The sequence below is a fragment of the Myotis lucifugus genome, unplaced genomic scaffold, assembly GCF_000147115.1.
Source record: "Myotis lucifugus unplaced genomic scaffold, Myoluc2.0 scaffold_195, whole genome shotgun sequence".
NCBI classification, from domain to species: domain Eukaryota; kingdom Metazoa; phylum Chordata; class Mammalia; order Chiroptera; family Vespertilionidae; genus Myotis; species Myotis lucifugus.
The window spans coordinates 1,398,599-1,422,339 of NW_005871243.1; the positions used below are offsets into that span (position 1 = coordinate 1,398,599).

At 49.4% G+C, this 23,741-nt stretch overlaps 1 protein-coding gene across 2 annotated transcripts in view; it reads right to left on the bottom strand.

Moving 5' to 3' along the window:
• Positions 1 to 6,789: 6,789 nt before the first annotated feature.
• The window catches only part of TRANK1 (tetratricopeptide repeat and ankyrin repeat containing 1), a 58,417-nt gene continuing 41,465 nt past the window's right edge, over positions 6,790 to 23,741 (bottom strand). For both annotated transcript variants that reach the window (XM_023760858.1, XM_023760856.1), the window contains 7 exons: positions 22,951 to 23,039; positions 19,203 to 19,306; positions 18,965 to 19,097; positions 14,143 to 14,288; positions 10,291 to 13,340; positions 9,384 to 9,482; positions 6,790 to 8,291 (listed from right to left, as the gene is read on the bottom strand). In XM_023760858.1, coding sequence (XP_023616626.1) covers positions 8,191 to 8,291; positions 9,384 to 9,482; positions 10,291 to 13,340; positions 14,143 to 14,288; positions 18,965 to 19,097; positions 19,203 to 19,306; positions 22,951 to 23,039 — 3,722 coding nt within the window. In that variant the 3' untranslated portion in view covers positions 6,790 to 8,190. The remainder of the gene's footprint in view (positions 8,292 to 9,383; positions 9,483 to 10,290; positions 13,341 to 14,142; positions 14,289 to 18,964; positions 19,098 to 19,202; positions 19,307 to 22,950; positions 23,040 to 23,741) is intronic.

Genomic DNA, 23,741 nt, shown 5'->3' on the forward strand with positions numbered 1-23,741 from the left:
TTTGAAATTTTATTTGCAAGCCCTCGATAGGAGTTCCCCTGAGAAAGTACGTAGTTGGAAACCCAGGTATCCCTGAAAACTCTAACCTGATTGGGTTCCTAAGCGCTGAGTTTTGATGAGCCAAGAGAATTGACAACCAAGGTCGGCCCACCTGCGGTTGGTCCCAGGTTCGGCAGCAGGCACAGCAGACCGCATCCTCACCTTGCGTCCACGGGGTCCCACATCTCACAGATATCCCAGCGGAAGGAACCAAGAGTTTTCCCAAGCTCTGACCCAGGAGCTCTGAGTAAAGCTGGAAAAGTCACCAGTGTGGTCTGTTCCGTTTCCTCCCGTGTGAAATCAGGAACATTCCATGGGAGGGACTCTTGGATGTGGCCCAGCCGTGTACTGATCCCAGGGTCCCACTCCTGGGCTGACAAGCCCGGTGACATGGTGGGAAAGAATCCCTGACGCTGGGTTCACCGTTGTAGTCTCACCCAGGAAAAGGGACTGTGTGCAAAGCAGCAAAAAACGCTCCTACCTCCTTCCCACTTCCAAGTGAGCACCTGCAAGGTGGGCAATCAAATAGCCAAAGGACTCCAGGAAACTGGAAACACCTGACATCTGCTTGGAAAAAACCTAAAGGGAGGAGGAAGTTAATGAATAGAAGTTAAAAAAGTTTTTTATTTTCAGGAAAACTTCCATCCTCTCTGTCTCTGTACAGTTCAAACAAACTTACCTGTGATGGGCCAGTGCTGGAGAGGTGTCCCGAGGGACAGGCTGGCTAAAGCTCTCAGAGCCTTCGTTTCCATCTGTCTGATGGTGTGACCTGGCATCTCTCTCTGGGCATTGTGAGTATTCATGGGGTGGCACCTGAATGAGCCAGTTCCGAAGTCTCATTCACTTAATGGGCAGTTGCTACTATTACGGTGACTATGGCATTGTCTTGAGCCCCATGGCTTGATGAGTATGTCTTCACGGCTCAGGAAAGAAGCCAGGGAAGGTAGCAGGAGGATAGCATCACTTGTGAGGTTCAAGGGCAATAATGCTCTCAGGGAGTCAGGTAAGTCTAGAGCAGTGGTTCTCAACCTTGGCTGCACATTAGAATCACCTGGGAATCTTTTTAAAATCCTGATTTCTGGGCCTCATCCTCCAGAAATTCTGTTTCTTTGTTACTAATGTTGTGGCCTCACCCCACAACAAAGAAACAGAATTTCCGGAGGATGAGGCCCAGAAATCAGGATTTTAAAGAGATTCCCAGGTGATTCTAATGTGCAGCCAAGGTTGAGAACCACTGGTCTAGAGCCAAGATTACTAAGAGCAGGGCACACAAGGATCAGGTGACAAAGTTCAAGGTGTAAATGATGGACACCTAGGAAGCTGAGATTCCTCCTCATTCACAGCTGGCTGCAGACACACCAGTTCGGCAGGGGTCAGTTAGATGAGAAGCAGAGGACCAGGCTAGACCTGGGAAGGACCTCAAGGGGTGCCTAGAAGAGCATCCTCTCCTACTGCGTTATCATCGCCATGGAACACACAACACTACCTCTTCATGTCTCTTTGTAAACTCCTGAGTGGCTGGAGCATGCTCATATCCGACCACCTCTTTGAGCAACAAATATTCACCCTCCTGCACCTCTCCATTTTGATTTTTAAAAATACATTCATTACTTTTTGTGACCACAAATATACTCCAAACTATTTTTTAATATTTTTTATTGATTTCAGAGAGGAAGGGAGAGGGAGAGAGAGATAAAAACATCAATGATGCGCCGGAACCGGTTTGGCTCAGTGGATAGAGCGTCGGCCTGCGGACTGAAGGGCCCCGGGTTCGATTCCGGTCAAGGGCATGTACCTTGGTTGCGGGCACATCCCCAGTGGGAGTTGTGCAGGAGGCAGCTGATCGATGTTTCTCTCATTGATGTTTCTAGCTCTCTATCTCTCTCCCTTCCTCTCTGTAAAAAAAAGTCAATAAAAATATATTAAAAAAAAACAAAAAAACATCAATGATGAAAGAGAATCACTGATTGCCTGCCATCTGCCCACCCCCCACTGGGGATCAAGCCTGCAACCTGGGCATGTGCCCTAACTGGAATGGAACCGTGACCTCCTGGTTCATAAGTCCATGCTCAACCACTGAGCCACACCAGCCAGGATACTCCAAACTATTTTTAAAAGTCCAAGTTTTACAGAGTACTCAAGGTCATTACCTCCAACAATTTGTAATTACTTTTTTAACTTTACAAAAGTGACTTGAACCTTAGAGCCTCCTCCTTAGCTTGAGTTTTCAGTGAGAAATTGACCTTTGCCCTATTGCATATGGACACATGGTCTTTCTGAACCCTAGAGCACAGTCATGATATTGAGCCATGCCCCTGCTGAATGCTTGACTTGTCCCCAACTTTGGACTCTCCCAGACACTTCTGCAGTGAACATTTACTTGGGCATTTGTAGGGCTGTCTCTCTAATATAAATCCCTAAAAGTAGGGGTGCTAGTAATATACATACAATGGAACATTATTCAGCCTTAAAAAGGAAGGAAATTCTGCCTCATGTCACAACATGGGTGAACCTTGAGGACATTAGTCTTTATGAAATAAGCTAGTTGCAAACATACAAATACCATATGAATCCACTTATATAAGGCATCCAGAGTAGTCAAAATCACAGCGACAGAAAGTAGAATGGTGGTGGCCAAGGACTGAGGACAGGACAGATGGGAGATGTCCAATGGGGACAGAGTTTCCATTCTGTATGATAAAAAATAGTTCTGGAGGTCAATCGCGCAACAAACAACATGAATGTACTCAACTCCACTCAGCTGTATGTGCAAAAAATGGCTAAGTTGCTCTAGCCGGTTTGGCTCAGTGGATAGAGCGTTGGCCTGGGGACTGAAAGGTCCCAGGTTTGATTCTGGTCAAGGGCACATGCCCGGGTTTTGGGCTCAATCCCCAGTAGGGGGCATGCAGGAATGCAGGAGGCAGCCAATCAGTGATTCTCTCATCATTGATGTTTCTCTCTCTCTCTCTCTCTCTCTCTCTCTCCTCCCTTCCTCTCTGAAATTAATAAAAATATTTTTAAGTGATTAAGAAACTAAATTGTATGTGTATTTTACCACTATTTTACCACAATTTAAAAAAATAATAAACAAAAAGGTGGGAATGCTAAATCCAAAGGTGAGTCTCTTTTTTAATTCGAGTAGCCTTGGGAAAGGCAGTAAGGAGTTTGCTCCCACTGCACTGTGAGGGCGCCCTTCTCCCGGCGCTCCGACCCTGGCATTGTCAATCTTGTCGGCATCACGATTTGGAAATAGCAAATGGGGACTGAGAGAGGGCAGAAATTGACCCTCAACTTGCAGGGAAACAAAAAGATGTTCATGTGCTCAGCCCCTCCAGACCCTCAAAAGCGGCCTCGAAGTAACTTGGAGTTGCAGTTGTAGAACTCCGTGACACCGCCTCCGGAAATCCACAATTATTCTCACTCTCTTCCCCCATCCCACTCCTTAACCTTAAAACGATGACTCCAAATATCACAGACTGGCCTACATATTTCCCTGAAACAGCTGTCCTGCAGAATCACAAAAACTCGGGTTAAAAATAGTCTCAGTCTCTGAAAGAAGGTTGGGTCCCTGGGAACAAAGCCCTCTTGGGAATGTCCCCACCTCCATAAAGGGCACCAGAAGCTGACCCAGCTTCGTCCCCAGGCTCGTCATCGCTCGTGACCACCGCCGCCTGCCCTGGAAGCAGAGCCCTGCCTGCGCTCCTGTCCCATCCGTGGTCCGTCTGGGGAAGACAGGAAGGGGAGGGAGAGTGATGATATCACAGCCAAGCTACAAGCTTGTCTCTATTTCCATTTTATAAATCCCCAAACGGGCTCAGGGACTTCTTTCCCTGTTGTCCACTTCCAACACCTAAGTCAAGATTGCATGTGAACAGCCTCTTCTTCATTGTGTTTTGTTTTTTTCATTTTTAAAAATATTTCAGACAAGTATCACATTATCTCACTCATATGTGGAACCTAATGAACAAAATAAACTGATGAACAAAATAGATCCAGAGACATAGAAGCATGGAACAGACTGTGGAATCTCAGAGGGAAGAGGGGGAAGGGTGGGTGGGTGGGAAGAGATCAACCAAAGAACTTGTATGTGTATATATATATATATGCATATCCCATGGACACAGACAATAGGGTGGTGAGGGCCTGGGGCGGAGGGTGGGGGTGGGATAGAAGAGGTCAATGAGGGAAAAAGGGGACATGTGTAATACTTTCAACAATAAAGATTTATAAAAAGATTTCAATATAACAGTTGACATACACTATCATATTAGTTTCAGGTGTACAGCACAGTGATTAGACATTTATATAACTTACGAAGTGATCCCCCCTTCTGACACCATACAAAGCTATTACAATATTATTGACTATATTCCCGATGCTGTACTTTACATACTGGTGACTGTTTTCATAACTGGCAATTTGTCCACCCCCTTTTTCATCCATTCCCCTAACTCCCCTCCCATCCGGCACCCATCAAAATCTTCTCTGCATCTATGGGCTTGTTTCTGTTTTGTTTGCTCATTTGTATTGTTTTTCAGAGACTGTAAAAAATATATCTAAATTCCCAGTGTGAGAAGCTAAATTTCAACCTTATGGCTCACTTCAAAGATAGTGTGATGAAAGTACTGTGTCCTCAGGGCAACCCATCCCACAAGAAGGTCCCATTAGATTTCAGGTCCCATCACCACGGAGGAGGGTAAGATCAGGGGCTTTAAGCAGAGAACACAGAATTCTGAACGGGGTTAGAATTCAGCAGCAGCCAGAGACAGGTTTCTAAACAACCCACCTAAGCAATGCCTGCTACCTGGCTGATGTCTTCTCCCTCCCGCTCGGGGAGCAGGTGGGGAGGAGTGGGGAGCAACTGTCTGCAGCTGTGGGCAGGCCTGTGTCTCGGCTGCGAGAAGAATGAACTTTAACCTCTGTGCCCTTAGGGTGCTTGCTGGGTAGGGAGATGGCTCCCATCCTCTGGGTCACATACTTAAGGATGACCCCAGGGACACAGGTTTCTGGCAATTACATGACATTGACCCAGGAACACATTGGAGGCATCCTATACCCTGGATCGGCCTGCAGGAGAAGGCCAGGAGGAGAGCGAGTGCACGCTAAGCTAGGCATTGAGAAGATTAAGATGGTTATCATGGCTGGAGAATCTATGAACGTTGGAACCCTGTCCTGCAAGGATCCTGAAGGAGAGACACAGGAGGAAAAATGGCCAAGAAAAATGGCATAATGCTGTGTCATTAGCTAAATACTGTGCCCCAAATGTGCAAAAACAGGACATATCCACAGCCCCCTGCAGATTGCAATCCAGTACCCAGAACCCCCTCCCCCCCAATATTCCTGAGCCTCTTCCCTGCTGATGTGCTGGGTGCAGGGGTGGCCAAGGCTGGCTGTTTGGGGAGGGGGGTGCGGATACATGATGAGCTTGCAGTGAAGCTGGAATGTCCACACTCACAGAAGGGAAGTCCTTCACGGTGAGGATGAAGCAAAGGGTGGGTGGGAAGAGAAGGGATGGGAGAGAGGCCTCTTGTTTTCACACCCCAGGCCCCACAAATGTTAGGGGCAGACTGTCCTTATGTGACAGCTGGCAGTGTTGGCTGCCAGTGTCCCAGAGGAACCAGACCCAGGAGCTGAGCAGAGAGAACCCTGTAACATTAGTCAGAGTAATACCTCCTGCCAGTTGCCCTGGCAACCAAGTCTTCCACTGCTGGCAAAGCCCTTGCCCGCCAGCAAGATGTCAGGGTCCCGAGGGGACGTGGCTAAGATGACAAATGGATGTTTCCATGGGTGGGTCCTAGGATCCCTCAGGGTACTAGGGCACTAGGACACCCCCCCCCCCCCGCCCCGGGGCCAGGAAAACAGCTGGAGCCCTTTCCTTCCAAAGGCAGACTGACAGGGTCTTGGGGACCCTTGACACACACCCCCATCCTGGACTTCCAGGCAAGGCCCGGGCACCAAAGTGCCTGCTACTGGACTGGGCCTCAGGACTGGGTCATGGATGGGAATTACTGATTCTCCGCCCCACAGTCCCACACCCACACTCTAAGGGCCAGGCGAGCTGAGGACATGGCTCCCTGGGAGTTCTCTCCAGGCGGCTGTTTTAGAAGGTGCTGACATAGAAGGAGCAGCACCATCTCTCCCAGACCTGAGCCTCTGGGACCCTGAGGCATAGGACCAGAGGACACTTTGCTTCCTTAGACTCAGCTGTCCTGCTCACCCAACACAAGCAAACACTGGGATCACACAACCAAGACCTGAGGGTATTCAAGCCTTAGACCATTCATTTCCAAAAGGGGGAAACTGGGGCCAGTTGGCTATGCCCCCAGGCGGCCCACATGTCCATCACGCTGCTTCCCCATCTCCATCTCTCGCCCCCACCCCAGGGTGGTGTTCATGGATCTGACTCATCCCAGGTTACTGGCTCATTAGGGGCAGGACAAGGACTCGACTCCAGGTCCCCTGCCTCCCAGGGCAATGTTAGGGGGTGGTCCCAATAGACAGCACTGACCAAACTGTCCACACCTGCATGCTCAGAGCATCCAAATGGGAAAGAATTTGCACAGGCAGGCCCTCAAGGGACACTGCGACCAGCTGCGAGTGCCGGGCTGTGCTTTGTCTGTCCCTGCCTTAGTTTTGGGAGGCACAGCAAGCTCTGGCCCACATCAACCAGCTACCAGAAAGAACCAGCCCAAGACTGACCCCTTCACTCTCTGCGCAGGGACTGGAAATAAACAAATGGACGGCAGCATATAAGAGAAATGATTTAACTTTATAAAATGTGATAATACAGCAAGATTTGATTGGGGTTGTTTATCTGGCAAGTGAAGTTTATAAAAAACACCTAGAATAAAAATTAGAAACATAACTAATAAAAGTTAGAAACATAAACATTTTGAGGAAATAGTCATTTAGAAAGACAGTGACAACAATGAGCAGCAAAAGCAGCAGCGACGACGTGGGTGGAAAGTCGGTTCCGTTGTGATGACAAAACAATGAAGGGCCGAGGGGGAGCCTGACCTTCCGCTCCAAGCCCAGCTGAGGGGCTGGGGAAGCGGCGGGCAGTGATCTCGAGAGAGGCACCAAGGCCTCCAGAATGGAACCCTATTGACGGCCGCTGGCCCAGCGGGGTGGGGGGAGCAATGCCTCCTGCACACCAACGCCACCCCCTCCTCTTATGGGCCTCCCAGCCGTGGGCAGTGATTCACAGCTGAGTCCCTATGGATTGGCACTGTACGACCGGCCTACTACTCTGTCCACCTTCCTAACCTGCATCGCTGCAGGCCGCCCCTGTCCCACGTGGTGAGCTCAGTGGGAGAAAACTCATCAGAATATCAACCTGAGCTAGAATGACAAGCTGCCAGGAAGAACCAAGGAAACGACATACACGGCTACACACAAAACACTTTTAGAGATGTCACCCCACAGCCGAGGCGAAGTGAGGGCCACCTTGGCGAGGCAGGCTGGAAGGCCCTCAGCATCATCCCCATCCTGGCCGCCCAAAGGACATGGGGGGATTCTTGACTACATTGTGAGGTAGTCTAACCATGACTTGCACATGTAGCTGGGCATGGCAGGGGAGGGGGGGCAGAAAAGTTGCCACAGAGAAAAGGCTAACCTATATGACGAAACAAACTATGCTACAAGTAGGCCCGGAGATGACCAGACTGGATTGGGGTCAGGAGAGGCCGGTGGCAGGGCCCACACAGACCTGGGCACGCACAGCCCTGGTTGCAGCGTGTGGAAGGGGATGAGGGAATCCCTGGAGGGATGTCCCGGCCCAGGGAAGCGGCAACTCTGAGGTGAGGGGTGTCCCTCCTACTGACTCATGTCGTGATGGTTTTGAGCCAGAGAACTTGGGGATTTGGGGGAGGAGTCCCAAGGTTCCCTTCAGTGATGGCTCCTCTCATCTGACGAGTTTTAGGGGAGCTAATACTGCTAGGCCTGAACTGGGAAAGCACTAGAGGTCCCGCTCGGAGGGAGCAGTCAGACCCTAAGCCACCTTGGAAGGAGCAATATCACAAAGCAAAGAGGTTGCTAGACTCCCCTACTTTTTTATGCTAATTGACATTCTTTTCTCTTCTGCCCCAGCACTCAGAATTCTAAGTCCGGACGGAATGTTCTGAAGGTTAGGCAGCAGCAGCTGTGTGGATCCTAGTATTTTCTCTGCTTTCCACATTTCCGTGAACGCCTTCTAGGACGGAGCTCACCAAAGTCCTCAATTTCATTTTCATATTCATCTTCCTGAACGATTCCTATTTAAAAAGCAAACAAAACCAAAAAAAAAGAAAGAAACAATGTGCAGAATGGTGATTTTTCCCCACTCCACTGCAAAACATAACACCCTAGTAAAACCTCGTGTTTCTGTAATTGTTTTAAATTAAAGGGGAAAAGGTCTCCCACCAGGGTGACAGAAAGTGAGGATGTATCTGAGCACGGATGCTGCTTCCCAGGATGAGCCAAAGCCAAGGGAAGCCCTCGTCTCTGGAATTAAGTTCTCTTACAGGCTGGCTCCTTTGGCCTTCTTTTAGAGGCCCTTTAAATGAAAGAAATCAAACAAAACCCAAACTCAACCACAGACTAGAGTTGATACATCAGTTACCTCCATCTTGAAATAATAGTCCCAGATTTTTTTTGTTGGCATAGACATTTGTGCCAACGGCCCTCCAGTTCCCCCCAGCTCTGGAGGCTGCAATTTCCAGTAGCGTCTGGATTAAAAGGACTCAAAGAAGGGCCACCTGGGCCGGGCAAAATACTCAGAGCAAGAAGAAATGTGGGCGGGTGGGGAGGGGGCAGCAGTTGGAATGGGCAAGAGAGAAGACTTTCCAGATCAAATAGAACTTGGCAAGATGATTCTGTCGGGAGAGAAGTCTGACTCATCCGACACAGCCTTCAATGTTCTGTGGGAAGACAATTGCAAGCTGCCCCAATGATTCTGTTTGTTTTCTATCCCAAGCCCAGGACAGCACTGACACACACTAAACACACATTAATAATCATTAACTTATATGCAAACATGTTTATCAAGGAATGGCTTTGCAATGCTTTGTGCATCCTTGGGAGTCACTGTTCTGAGTATGAGTAGTGACCGACCAGCATTGATAACAGCTCGAGTGGCAAAAGATTCTTTTGAAAAAACAACTAACATAAACCCAGAATAACCCTCAGTCTGGTGGAGAAGCTCAGATACTGTGTGACAAATAATCTCACTCAGCGGGGCAGTGGTGCTAGACAGACAGTGGTCAATGCTGATGTCCTAGACAGCCCCACGTCAGCCTGACCTGAACGTCAGCAGAACCAAGAACCATGGGACCCAGAGCACGGTCCTAAGACAAAGGGCTCCTTACCTTCCTCCTTCAGGTGCAGCTCTGTTTTCTTCAGCCACTCCCTCGCATCCTTGACTGACGGGATCAGAACATTGACCAGTCGAGTCATCACCTCCTTCGCTGTGGGAACCAAAGAACAAGGGCTCTGAGTGAAGGGGCTGCCATAGGGCCTCAAACACCCAGAACTAGAGCCAAAGCCCCCGCCTTCCCAGAGCTTGTCTCTGTGCTTCCCCCGAGGAAAACGGCAGGCAAGGCCCCACGGCCCCCTTCTGCCACCAGCAGCATAAACTGCGATTATATGCTAGCCCGGCACCATTCCTGTGTGTCTGTTACACCTTAAACTGCAGTGTCTGAATTATGGAATGATTCTGAAATAATCAATTTCACTCACTTTGTACGGAACATAACTTCCACTCTGTGTTGCTAAGTAGCTAATGAGGAAGTTAGAGGAAATCTGATTCAAAGACCCATTAGCATTCTTATCATTAAGGGCTCACACTGGGTATGGCTTAAGGACCCTCCTAAAGGGAAGAGACCAGCTACGCACCTACAGATCTTAGCACAGAGTGGGAGCTCAAGAAATGATCATGAATGAATGAATCAGAAGCTTAAAGAGTTTCCTCAAGACTTTAAACATTCTCCCTATATTATCTCCGTAGAACTAGGCAGCAAGCCCTATTCTTGTCTGTAAGGCTAGGGGAACCAGCCCAGCCCAAGATAATCAGGAAGTTTTTCATTGGGGAAAGGGTGGTCCAAACCATGGTGCCTGGTTCTAATTTGAGAACACACAGTCCTTACTTGTATTTCTGCAAACGCCAAGTTCCATGACCCCAGGTCAGACCTCAACACAAAGGGCTTGATTCTGACCCGTGTTCTCAAAGCCCAGGTTCTACCACCGCCTGGGCCCCCATTCCCGAGGGCCCCTTACCGCCAGCCCAGGCCTTCTGCCTGTAGAGATCCTCCACCGCGTCTGAAACCTTCCTGATGTTCTCCTGGACCTTCCTCTGCAGCATGAGGCTGTGCTCCTTGGAGCCCAGGTGACTACGAATCCACACGCTCTGCTCGATGTCCTGCACCACCAGCTTGCCTTCGTCAATGGCCGGGTCCACCTTCTCATGAAAAAATTCAGAGTATTTCTGGTAGGCCATTTGCTGCCTCTGGTGGCCTTCTAGGTGGATGTGATGCTCATAAGACTCGCTGTTCCTCTCCCGACCTTCCTTGTCACCCAGCTCAGCCTCGGAGAGGGCCACCGCCTCTGAAGTCTCTCCCTCAAAGGCTTTACTGGGGCTGAAATAGTTCTCAGGACTTCGGGTGAACTTCACCCCGCACAGGTCGCACTGGGTCCTGTCGACGTCGGCTTTTTTGAAGATCCCGGTCCCAGGCTCCCTGGTCTCCTCCCTGGGACACCCCATCTGGGCACTCACCCTCCTCTTCCAGCTGATGCACAGGGCCACCACCAGGCATGCTCTCCTCAACTTCCGCTGGATGGAAGCCTTCCGCTGCTTCTGGGACAGGATGGTGGCCAGGAGGTGGTCTCGGTCTTCCAAGGCCAGCTCATCCGTCTCATCCTGACCAAACTCACACTCTGGTTCGGCAAAGTAGCCCACGGGGTCCACGCAGAGCAGGCGGTTTAGTTTGACCTCCTCGTGATAGAGGCCGCGGACCGTGACCCCTTTGGTGTGCCCGCTGTCCCATCGCCAGTGGCAGTCCATCAGGTACTCTTCATCGCGCTCAAAGAGCAGGTCCTGCAGCGCCTCGGCCACTGACTTCACATCGGCCGCCATCAGCACCCGCTTCACCACGTCCCGGAGCCTCTCAGGCACCTGGTCTGGGTAGTCGACGCTCATCAGCTGCAGCCTCTTCTCGATCTCCTGGAAGTGGCGGTACAGGAGCGACTTGCAGAACGGCTGCAGGACCACCTCGGCATTCACCAGCATCACCAAGCACAGCACCAGGGTCCGCTCCGCCTCCCCGGAGACCACACAGTCAATGTCACTGAAGGCATCGAGCAGGACGTTGAAGTTCACATTCTCGTAGCCGCACAGCACCTTGACGAGGTAGGAGAGGTGGAACCGGAAATCCTGAATGGCTCTCGTCACATCCTTCGGTTTGTAGTCCTGAATGATGGAGAACACGTCCCCGAACTCCTTGTCCCTCTTGCTGAACAGAAACTCCCAGTAGTGCAAGAGCGCGATGTAGCTTTTGGGGAGGCACAGGATGGCGCTCTTCCGGAGGCGGGCCAGGACCACCCCGCAGTGGACGAACTGGAACTCCAACAGGGCCACCGTGTTCCCAATGCTGGGGATGAGCGGCTCTTTGCACCTCTTGACCAGGACGTTCATGAAACGGAAAAAGAGCCTCTTGTAGTTTTCTGGGTTCCTATACACGTAGAGCTGGTCGATGCAATTCTCCAGCAGCCGGATGAAGCACAGGTGGGTCTTCTCGGTGCTCTCGTCATCCTTGTTGGGTGCCAGCATGCCGAACTTCCCCTCTATCCCTTTCATCCTGCTGCCTCGGCCCCGGCCCCGTTCCTCTTTCTCCAACGCTAGAGCTTTGAGCTCCCGGTGGTAGTTGTCTTCCTCCTGGTGGAGCAGCTTCCCGAACTCCTCGGGGTAGCTGGACGAGAGCAGGAAGGCCTGCATGGCGCTCAGCCACAGGTCGGTGGACTCCCGGCGGCTGCGCGCCCGTTCGTTTTGAAACAGGAAGTAGATGTACTCCTTCAGAGCAAACCTGTAGGACCGGAAGGACTTGTAATTGGGTTTGAGGATCTCTTTGCACGCCATGGGGTTTTCGGACAACACTCGCTGATGGAAATGTTTAGGGAAGACTACACTCAGGAAGGATTTGCAATGGCCATACTTATCTGCAGACAGAATATAATCGATCTGTTCAAGTTCTTCAGCTAAGCTTTTAGGGAATACTTTCTTGGCTTCCAAAAGCAGCCCGTTGATGGCCACCTGGTGCATTTTCGACTGAACCAAACACTTGGCCTCACAACGCCGCAGAGGCCTGTGGTAATCTTCACAGTTTCCATCCTCACATTTTAAGCCAACAATGAACCGCAGGCAGATGCCCGGGTAGGTCTTCCTCAGCAGGCTCTGCGTGATCTGACACAGCCTGCTAAAGAGGTGTTTGTTTAGGGCCAGTTTCACTTGGTCAGTCATTATCAAGAAATGATCTTTTGTTTTCTTCTCTTTCAAGTTTAAATCCAGGTCAAAAATTATTTTTAATATGGGTCCAGGGTCATTCTGAGCTATCTGGCAATACTTGGCATCCACTTGAGAAATCCCAAAAAACTCAAAGCAAAACTTGACCATATCCTTCTCTGCGTTGTTGGTCACTCTTTTGAGGGCCCTGACCAGATTGAGGAGGACTTCCAAGCCCCCTGGAGCCAAGGCCAGAACCTTCTGAGGGTCAGCCTCACAGTGGCTGGTGGCTTCGTAGAGCGCTTCCACCACGCCAGCCGAGTGGTTGAGAGTGTCGAACTTGAAGAAGGCATCCTTGAGATTCTGAAAGTCTTTCAGGATCACCCCCAGCAGGAACTGGGCCTCAGCAATGCCGAACAGCTGATTGGTTTGATAGCAGAGATCCAGGGCTTCTCTCAAAATGGCCTTGGTATGTTCTACATCCGAGTCCCTAGCCACATTGAGGCGGGCAGCCTCCAGCAGACACGAGGCCTGGAAGTCCTTGTCGGCAGTGAGCTTGGCGGCCTCCAGCAGGAAGCCGTGTTGCTTCATCAGCATGGCAGCCTCTTCTCTCCGGCCTTCCCTGTTCAGCAGGTCTGCGGCCTCTGCGAGCCGTTTCCGAGACTTCAGGAACACCAGCTGGTCGTCCACGTCCAGCTTCGAGAGGACAGCCATCATCTCCTTGATCTTATTTGCACTCAGGTACTTTGCTGCAGCTTCTAAGTAAAACTGACTGGCTGAATAGGAGAGCTTGGATACGGGAAGGGTCTTGCTCCTTAGCATTGCTTCATACCTACAGGGAAAGATGACCCAAATCATAACTCATGGTCATGCACCGATAGAAAACTTCCTCCAAAATACAGCACAGGGCAACTTAAGTAAAACTGCCACATGTAGTATGTAGCCTACTTTTCCAGGAGCCGAGAGGGGATTCAAACCCCTGCTGAGCAGAAATGCAGAATAACAGATTCTAATACCACGAGGGAGATCTCTTGGGGGCCTCAACCACTTCAACCACATGCTGTTTCTAGATTCCTTGTCAAGCTTTAAACCCACCCATTTCCTCTTCCCCTTTGGAATAGCAAATAGGCTAAAGGCTCAGGAGGCCTCCATTGGGTCATGTATGAAACCTATGTATCTTAAAACTGAGGGTATGTGCACATACCTATCATATACATATTTATAAATACATAGCTGAGCATCTACCAGTAGATCACAATGAAGCAAAATCCTAACTTGCCACTAGTGCTCTTACCTTTATCTAGCCACACACCAGTGAAATTGTCATCTCAGCAGGTAAAGGTGAGAGGACAGAACCGTCACTAAGCACAAAATTGCTGTGCATTTTATATACACATTTTATATACAACCTCTTCTTCAGCCCCTTCCCTTCATGACCCTGTGTCAAAGCTTATAAAGAGCATGGAGAACACAGAGTCCTGTTCTCAAGAAGCTCTTGACCCAGCACTGAGACCACCACTCAAGTGGAAGAAGGGTGACATGGTCAAGCCATTATGGAAGAACAGGGTGACATCACCCAGGGAAGGCTGCCCCAGGAAGCAGGGGTAGGGGAGGGAGAGAATAAAACCACCTACTTTTCCACTGCAACAGCAGCTTCTTCATAGAGCTCCTCTTGACAGTACATTTTAAGTGCTAGATCAAATTCCTGAATCTGCTCAAAGCATCTGAAAGCATCTTGGTAGCACTGGCTTCGCTTATAGAAATAGGCGGCATCTTTTATCTAAGATGGAATACAATTTTCTTCTCTGAATACTCAGAACATAACTTTTTATCTTAAAAATAAACCAAACATCTTGAGTGATAAATAAAATAGTCATATGTCTTGCTAATTGTTAGAATCCATTCGGGGGGGGGACTAAAACACAGGTAATGTGGGGAAAACTAATTCCTTATAGGGAGAAAAATAAATGTAAACCCCAACCTCACACCATACACAATACACAAAGTGAAGCTCCAGATGGGTTAAGCTATAAGTGTGAAAGCTATTGGGGGGAATGTATGAAACTATCTCTTGTGACTTGAGAGGTAAAGAAGGTCTTCAGCAAAACCCGAAACACACATTCAGGAGAGGAATGGATGGATTTGGTTACATCAAAACTGTTCAACAATGAACAAGTGAAACACAGTTAACAGAGAGAAGAAAAACACTGACATCTAGATCAGCACTGTCCAACCGACCTTTCTGTGAAGATGGAAATGTCCCATATCTATGCTATCCAACATGGCAGCCACTCACCAGGTGTGAATAGTGAGCAATGAAATGTGGGCAGTGCAATCAAGGAGCTGATTTTTTATTTCATTTAATTTTGATTAATTTTAATTGCCACATGTGGCTAGTGGCTACTGTACTACACTAGGCAGGTCAGAACATAAAATGGATTCCTGCAGCCATTAAAAAAAGAAAGAAGAAAAAAAAAAGACTTTTCTAAAAACACAACAGAAAACTAAGCCAAAGATATAAACTGGCAGTTCACAGTGGGGGAAACTTAATAATCAGAGAAATGCAAATTAAAACCATATGAGATCCAACCATCTGGTTTGCAAAATTCAGAAAATCAGTACCCACTGAATGTGGAGCCCACAGGCACCAAGTGGCATGACTGTTCTGGAAAGCTCTCACCTTCACTTGCTGATACTAAGTATATGCATACCCTGGGGCCAGCAATCTCATTTCTAACATCACATCTCCCAATCTCACACAGACCTGGAGGAGACATCCTGCACTAAAGTACCATGTCTGGCAGCCAGGAGTTGGTGGTCACTTGGGTGTTCACCACTAGGCAAATGGATAAGTAATACTGAAGATGCCCACTGTGGAATACTATCAGTGATCAGCAACCTGGCCAGACATAACACTATACCAGGAGGTGGGGGGAAAAAATAAAAAACAGAATAGATGTATTTAGATAAGCTTAAAATATACATGCACAGAAAATACGACTATTTATTCTTCCATTGTGCATGCACACGAGGACATATAGTAAATGCATTGGAATGGCTGCCAATAAGAAGAGAATGGGAATGGAGACTGGCTATGAAGAGGAAGAGGATGAACAAAATGAAATGCAATGAGCGTGGCCTTGTACCACGTTCATTGGTGGGCTTGCCACGAACAGAAGAGCATTCCACTCCTCTCCCTCTCACACTCCCCATCCAACCCATCACTTAATCCTGCCTGCTTGGCTCTCCCAACATTTCCCAGATATGACCCCTTCCCATCACCTCCATCACCATCGTGGCAATCCAGGCCACCTACCTCAGCCTCAGCCACCACTAGACTTTCTTGACATTTCTGCTTCTACTCTTGCTGCCTACAGACCTCTTGACAGAGCATCCAAATAATTAGCTTCATGTCAGTCCTCCAATCCAAACCTTCTACTGGCTTCTCCGCGCCCCCCTTCCCCCACGTGAACAAAGTCCAGTCCCCTACCATGGACTCTGAGGCCCTACATGATTTGTTTCCACCCGTCTCTTGCTCACTTTACCATTTCTACCTGGCTCGCTCTGCTCTGGCCAAAAGGCTTCCTTGCTGTTCTTCAACCTCGCCCACACGCTGCCATCTGTGGCCTTACCCCTGCAGGGGTCCTTGGCCTGCCATGCCCTCCAGCAGTTGTTCTCAGAGTCTCCGCTCAAAAGTCAGCTCCTGACACCTCCTGTCTAAAACAGCAATACCTACCACCCTGTCTCCTCTCACCATCGCTGACATCTTACACTCCACTGGTTTATGTGTCATCTCTCCCTCACACCAGAGAGGGAAGCTCTGCAGACAGAGCCCCTGCTTTGTCGCCTGCTGCCTGCTGAGCACCCACAGTGCCTGGCACAGCAGAGGTCCTTGGATTTGTTGAACATTTAACTTCATAGCTCTACTTGCTGTACCTGAGGTCCAAAGAGAAAACAAAAACCAGGTACATATGCCAGGCCCTCTGATAAACCTCAGCTGGGTCTTATTTAGTGCGACAAGCTCCATGAAGGACCCAAATATGCATAAGATTTGAGTGTGAGCCTCCTCTGTGTCCAGAGACCGCACAGACCTGAGAGCTCTTAGACCCATCTTCCACATCGATAAAACCCCATAACCAGTACACCTAACTGCCCTGGCTCCTTGCCTCTCCATAACCAATACATCTAACCGCGCTGTCTCCTTGCCTCTCCTCGACAATGCTGATTACTCTGAAAACATTTCCCTAAGTATGAGTGAAGGCCCCAATAAGTGCCAATGTGCCCCCAGCTGAAGAAAAGAGGGGATGACTCTAAGAGGCAGCTCCCCACTAGGCCGGCTCTGCTCCATGAGGGGGTCCCCACTGCCATCAGAGCAAGGGCTTTGAGAGGTTTCCAGGGAAACCAATGTTGCTCTCTGGAGAGAGGCTGGAGGCAGGCAAGGCAGAGGAATCCCTGAAAGGAAATCTCGCACTCCCACGGCCCCTCCTAAGCATTTCTTCCGTGGGGGAGGAGGGAGTACACACGTGGGGCTGGGAGCAGGGAGGCAATGTGGCTGAAGGATTCTCACAAAGGCTGCTGCCAAGCTGGTCAATCTGAGTAAAGCTGGTGATTTGGTGGGATGCCCCAAAGGCCAGAAGCTGGCTGAGGGTCCAATCCTCTTCCAGGAAGGGGCCTGAGCAAAACAAAAAAGGGCCCAGACACTCCCTTGGGTGGGGCTTGGAGCTACTGGAATGTTCTGGTCAAGCCTGCAGCAGTGGAAAGGAGGAGGAGGCTGTGGCTCTGGGAGCAGGCGGTCTCCACACTCTGTGGGCACTGACGTCCTGGAGGGGAGAATGTGGGCTGTGCTATGGCCGCCTGGGTCCCCCCCACCCCACTTTCAGAGGCAGAGCTTGGCAGGCTGGGAAGGTGAGGTGACAGATAGGAAGGGGTCTCTGGCTCAGTCATGACTGGCACTGGTAGGCAAAAAGGGGAAAGCAGTAGGCATAGGCCTGCAGTTGTCACCGCTTGGGGTCCAAGTGGTGGCATTAGAGATTGGAGGGTGATGGCATTAGAGACTAAGGGACACGGAGAGTTTGGAAACTATTCTAGTTCCTGAAATCTTAGCACCCAGAACTTCCAGCCACACAGAAATTCCTATTCCATCCCCATCCCCCACATCCTAAGTCACATCCCATAATAAACATGGCGCAGGGCAGGCAGCATGGGAGCCACACTTCAAACTTCCCCACAGGTCCCACCTCCACTCCACCTAATGCTCGGGGTGCTCTGAGGATCCAGGAGTTACCGCATTTCACATACAGACATGGAAGCCCACCTCCCTCCTGGAGCGACACGGTAACCCACCAGGGCAAATGCACCAGCCACAGCTGGACGCTGTAGAGCACTGCTTCTCAGACAACTGGCGGTGAAGGACTCAATGGTTTTACACGTCCAATCCATCACCACTGATTCATTAAAACAAATCACATAACTTCCAGCACGGTGATTATAGTCAGTAATGTTGTCATGCATTTGAAAGTTGCTAAGGGAGTAAATCCTAAAAGTTCTCGTCACAAGAAAAAAATCTTAACTCTGTGTGGTGATATCAAACTTATGGTGGTGGTCATCTCACAATATATACTAGTACATATATCAAATCACTATGCTGTACACCTAAAACTAATACAACGTCATATTCTATTCTAACTCAATAAAAAATGTTCACTAAGAAAATTGTCACCAGTTGGATGCACAGCAATGCTAAATTGCTATACAAGTGTCTGACTGCTTACTTTCATCTTCTGTGCCAATCTTGTTGCAGAAAAGCCATAGTGTGTGGCCTCGGCCAGCCCGCTGCCCACTGTGAGTCGCCGTGCCCTAGGCTAGCAGTCTGTCTAGCAGAGCTCTCTGCAACAATGGAAATGTTCTGTAACCGCGAGCACTTGAAATGTGGCTGGTGAGGCTAAGGAAATGGACTGTTAATTTTCTCACACTCTAATTAACTTAAACTTTAAACTAAATAGCCACATGAGGCTAGTGGCTGCCAGAATGGTCGGTGCGGATCTAGAGCAATTACAGGGAACACAGAACAACCGCCATGCAAATGCCAAGCCGTTCACCCAGACGGACGCCAGACTGCGAACACAGAGAAAGAGAAGAGGAATATTCCAAAGCCCGTCTTCCCTTTGATTTGAACATATGGCCTCCCCATGGTTAATATCAGGTCTCAAACATTCCCACAGACATGAACACACACACACACACACACACACACACACACACGTGCGTATCCTTGGAGCCCTCTGAACATTTGTGCAAATGGAGGAAGGACTATCCTAGAGTGAACAAGGCCAACCTCTCCCTCTTTGGAGGACTGGAGCCCCTTCCTGAAGCAAGAGAGGCAGATGCTCCCCCCACTCCCCCATCTGCTCACAGGGAGCCCAGTTTTCCCAGGAGCAGCTGTGGGCCAGACTGTACCTTCCCCAGCCTCTCGCACAGCTGAGCGGAGAGCTGGAACTCCTTGGCGTAGCTCAGACACTTCAGGGACAGCTTTGGCTCATTGCATTCCAAATAGGTCTTAGCCAGTTCCAAGTACTCCATCTGCTTTTCCCTGTGAGGGGAAACAAAACAGAGTTTCCATGGGACGTTGACCTAACACCAATGTATTTACCTGCTGAGCTCACCACAGCAAACCTGAAAGGACTGAGGCTCTTACTTGGGGCTGACTTTCTTGGATTTCATGTTCAGGGCGGTGTTGTGGGCCAGGGCCAGTTTCTCCTTCTCAAACGCACCTCCTTTCTGGTAACACTTGGCTGCAACCTGGAAAAGGCGAAAGGTTTTGATTCCCTGAAAGGGAATGGAGGTGACCAACAGAACCAGAGTGTCTGAGCTGACAAAACATGAGGCTCACCCCAGCCCAATCTGAGAGGGAGGAGAGGAAGGTGCTGGTGAGCTAAAGAAAACGGCCTCCAAGGATCAAGTCCAATAGTGTTACCGGCTAACACTTCACACTCAAAGGTTCCTTCTCGAAGTACCCGGCAGCCATGGAAAGGGTACACAGTGCATACTTTTACAGGCCACCATCATAACACCCTCTGTTAATCATCCAACAGTCACACATGAGAGATTACATCCTTCTCTTGTACAGAGTAGCAACTTCAGGTAAGAGACACAGAGTAATTGGCCCAAAGGCACACAGTGGCTTTTCTGGGCTCAACACAGGTTCTCCCCGGTTGGTAACTGTAACGGCTAACTGGTGGTGTTGGCGGAACAGCCTCAGTGCACCCACTGGGGGTAGAAATAGGGATAGAGACAGTACCAAACATATCCCCACAACCTAACAGATCTGGGACATACAGATCTGTGTAAACCAAACAGAAGGTGGGCAGACAAGTGTCACAGGGAGTCAGCCTGCACCCCAATCCCTTCCAGCAGAAAGCTGCTGTTCTCCAACAGAAATGCTGACACCATGTCTGCAAGCCCAGGCTACAGGGGCAGAAAGTTCACATTCTGTCCAACAGGTTGAGATTGGGCCTCATGGGCAAGGGAAGGGTTAAGTGGCACTTGCTGATAAAATGGACAGGATGGCATCTCTTCTGCTCAAGCTCTTTGCTGCAGCACCCACAGCCCCATGGGCTTCCTTTCATTCCTGTGATCTGTGCCATACCCCTTTCCACCACAGGGCCTTTGCACATACTGTTCCTGATTGAGATGTTCTTCCATCCCTTATCTGCCTGGTTAACTTCATTCATCCCATAGGTCTCAGCTCAACACTCCCTTACTCGAAGCAGCTTTCCCTGTCCAGGACAGGTCATTCTGGGGGCAGCTGGTCTCTCACCCCTGACATCTGCAATAACTGGGACAGTGCAATCTTCTGTTTGCCTGCCTCGCTCATCATCATATCCCCACAACCTAAACACAATATTGGCCCCTAGCTTAATAGGAATCTGTTGAAGGAATGAATCTCAATCATTTCTCATTTGTACAGTGGTTCTGGAACATTCACTGACAGGCAGCCAGAAACTCAATAAACCACCTGAGTCCTGAAGTCCTTTAGCGGAATCTAAATAAAGTCAGAGAGGAGAAGGCTTTTTATAACATTCTCATCTGTGCTGGCTCCCCTAAAAAGATTTCTGCAGCTAAAGACTACATATTTACGAAAATACTTTCCAGATACGCCCAACAGTGCAAATTCTGTTTTCTCACCCCTTGGGATTCATGGGTGGCCACAGTTCTTCATTCCTCCCTGTATCTGTCCACGCCCTTTTATCAAATAACCCTGCACCTTCTCCCATTATAAAGGCTGCCCATGTCCCCGCCCTTCTGATCTCAGCTGAGACTTGCTTGGCCAGCAGGACACAGGGAAGCAACACTGGAGCAATCCAGGTCAGGCCTCAGGAGGACTGCGTGTGTCTGCTGCCCTCTTTGAACCCTGCTCAGGCGTCATATGAACCAGCCCAGGTTGGTCTGCTGGAGGCTGAAGGGCATGTGATCCAGGAACCCCATCACCCCATCACCTGAGCCAAGAGCCAGAAGCAACCTGCTTGCCACCTGGCAGCTGCATCCAGACACGTGAGGCCCCCAGCTGAGACCAGAACTGCTCAGCTAGACTCAGCTTTGCAAACCCACAGAGCTGTGAGCTGCCTAAGTGACTTGTTTTAAGCCACTTAAGTTTTGGGGTGTTCGGTATGCAGAAAAAGGTGAATCCTACATATGACTTACTTGCTGTAGACTTAAAACCACTTTCTCTGCCATAGGAGACAAAATTCTCCTAAGAATTTGGGGAAAGAAAACTCTTGGAATTCCTTCTCCAGGCATGTCAGATGGAAGACACCTCCAACAGTGACTCCCAGTAAGTTCTGACTTGTATTTTCATTGCACTCATCACTTCCCAGTACCTTCACTCGGGTCCAACGCTAAGAAATTCCAATGAAAAGAAAGATCATTAAAGCGGCAGGACAAGCTCTTCAGAGAAATCACGGTCTCGGAACATTTCTTCGGGATTAGCAAGAGAAACTGCAGGCACTTTTCCGGTAACGTGTGAGGAGCTGGACCAAGCCTAGCGTGAGCGCGGAGGCGTGGGAAGGAAAAGCCATGCTCTGGCCCAGGCTCAGTTCCGGTGTTCTCTCAGGAAGCACTGCCCGCGCCTGCAAGCACGGGGCACTCCGGGTGCCTGCGGGAGCCAGATCTGAGAGAAATGTGCCTTTCCGTGCGGCCATGCCTGTGGTGGCCGACCCTGTTGTCAGTCACCCACACCCACTCCTACCTTTCTTGCCTAATGGCAGAACCTGCCTCCCATGAAAGGCCAGATGGGATAGCTCTCCCAGACTCCCATGGAGCCAGGCATGGGCATGTGACTGAGTAGTAACCAATGAGATGTAAGGAGAAGTCCACTGGGGACTTCGTGATAAAAAAGAGACCCAGGAGAAGAAAGTGCCTGCCCTTCCTCCCTGCTTGGGATGCTGCTGAGATGGTTGGCACTGCCATAGCCATCATGTGACCATGAGGGGGACATCTCAGACAAGCTGCAGGTGACACAAGGAGCAGATGGAATGAGACTGGGCCCATGTGGACTTGGTTGAGCTGAGGTGTCTGTGACCTGCAGGTGAAGACGTCATTAACACTGCAGCAGACACACATTCAATGGTGCCCCACCCGAGACCATGTGATCTGGAGGGATAATGACCATGAGGAAAAGGATGGGGCCCTTTAAGCTGGTTCAGTATTTTGAGAGGACTGCCAGTGGTACCATTTCTCAGAAGAACACTGCTCAGGCTCACTAAGATGTCCTGTGGCTAGAAATCAGTCAGCTCAGTCTAGTGAAAAAGCTTAACCTATGCCCATCAGACTCAAATGGGCAGTGAAGTCTATGTCTGATCAACTTAAAAAAAAAAAAAAGGACTAATCTATTACTGTTTTAAAATGTCTTTTGATTGCCCTGGCTGGGTGGTTCAGTTGTTTGGAACTCATCCACCGAAAGATTCCGGGTTTGATCCCCAGACAGGGCACAGAGGGGAGGCAACTGATCAATGTTTGTCTTTCATATCAATGTTTCTCTCGGGCTCTCTCTCTCTCCCTTCTTCTTTCTCTAAAATTAATACACACATCCTAAGGTGAGGATAAAAAAGTTGTCACATGTTTGCAGCAAAAGCTTTTAAGCACAGAACACAGGAGGGAAAGAAAATAGCTAGCAGTGTTCCTTGGTGGGGCAAAAACCTTCCATTTTTGTATCAGCACACGCTGGCCCTTGGCCAAAATGAAGGGCTGCCATGGTTGCATAGGGGAAGGAGTATGACAGGGAACTCCCCTCATCCAGGGGTGACTTGATGTTGCAGGAAGTGGCACAAGCACCATCACCCCCACCCTGTCCTGGTGGGAAACATGATGGTAAGAGACATGCCGGTGAGGCTAGATGAGGCCACCGGTCACCAAGACTTCCCCGGCCTCCTGGCCCAGCCCCTTACCTTCCAGCACTGGTGTTTGGCATAGTATTCCCCTTGTGCGATCCACTCCTTAGCAGTTGAGGTCTTAACAAACATGCTATCATCGAAGTCTAAAATGAAAAAGAAAAGTAAATTTGCTTCTCTGGGCATTTGTTCACTTAAACCTGTTTTTAGGGGATGAATTTTGCCCTCCCCTTCACCGACCCCTGAAAATTTAAACATTGAAGCCCTAACCTAGTACTTCAGAATGTGACTATATTTGGAAATTGGGCCTAAATGAGGCTGTTCTGGTAGGCCCGGAACCAATCCAACTGGTGTCCTTATAAGAAAAGGAGATTGATGCCAGCGGCTCGCACAGAGGAAAGGCCACCTGGCAGCCAGAAAGAGAGGCCTCAGAAGAAGCCAAACCTGCTGACAGCTTGATCTTGGACTTCTAACCTTGGGAACTGTGAGAAAATAAGTTTCTGTTGTATAAACCACCTAGTCTGTGATATTTTACTATGGCACCCCTAGCAAAAGAATACATCTGCGTTGTCTTTCTGGCATTCATTTAAAGATATGTTATAGCTTACCAGGCCCGGATGTTGTGGGTTTCGAAAGGAGGGTATGGTGGTGAGAAAATACATTTTTTTGGTTTTTGAACTTGGTTGGCCCTACCTTCCTTTTCTATGACTATAGATTAGAAGACAGGTAGCAATTCTAATTCCTCCTTGAAAATCCAAAGCCATGTACCTCTCAGCAAACTCAGATGTCGAGACTTTAGCAAGGGACAAGGTGATGGGATTTCACAGTGTTCCCAAATGTGCACTCAT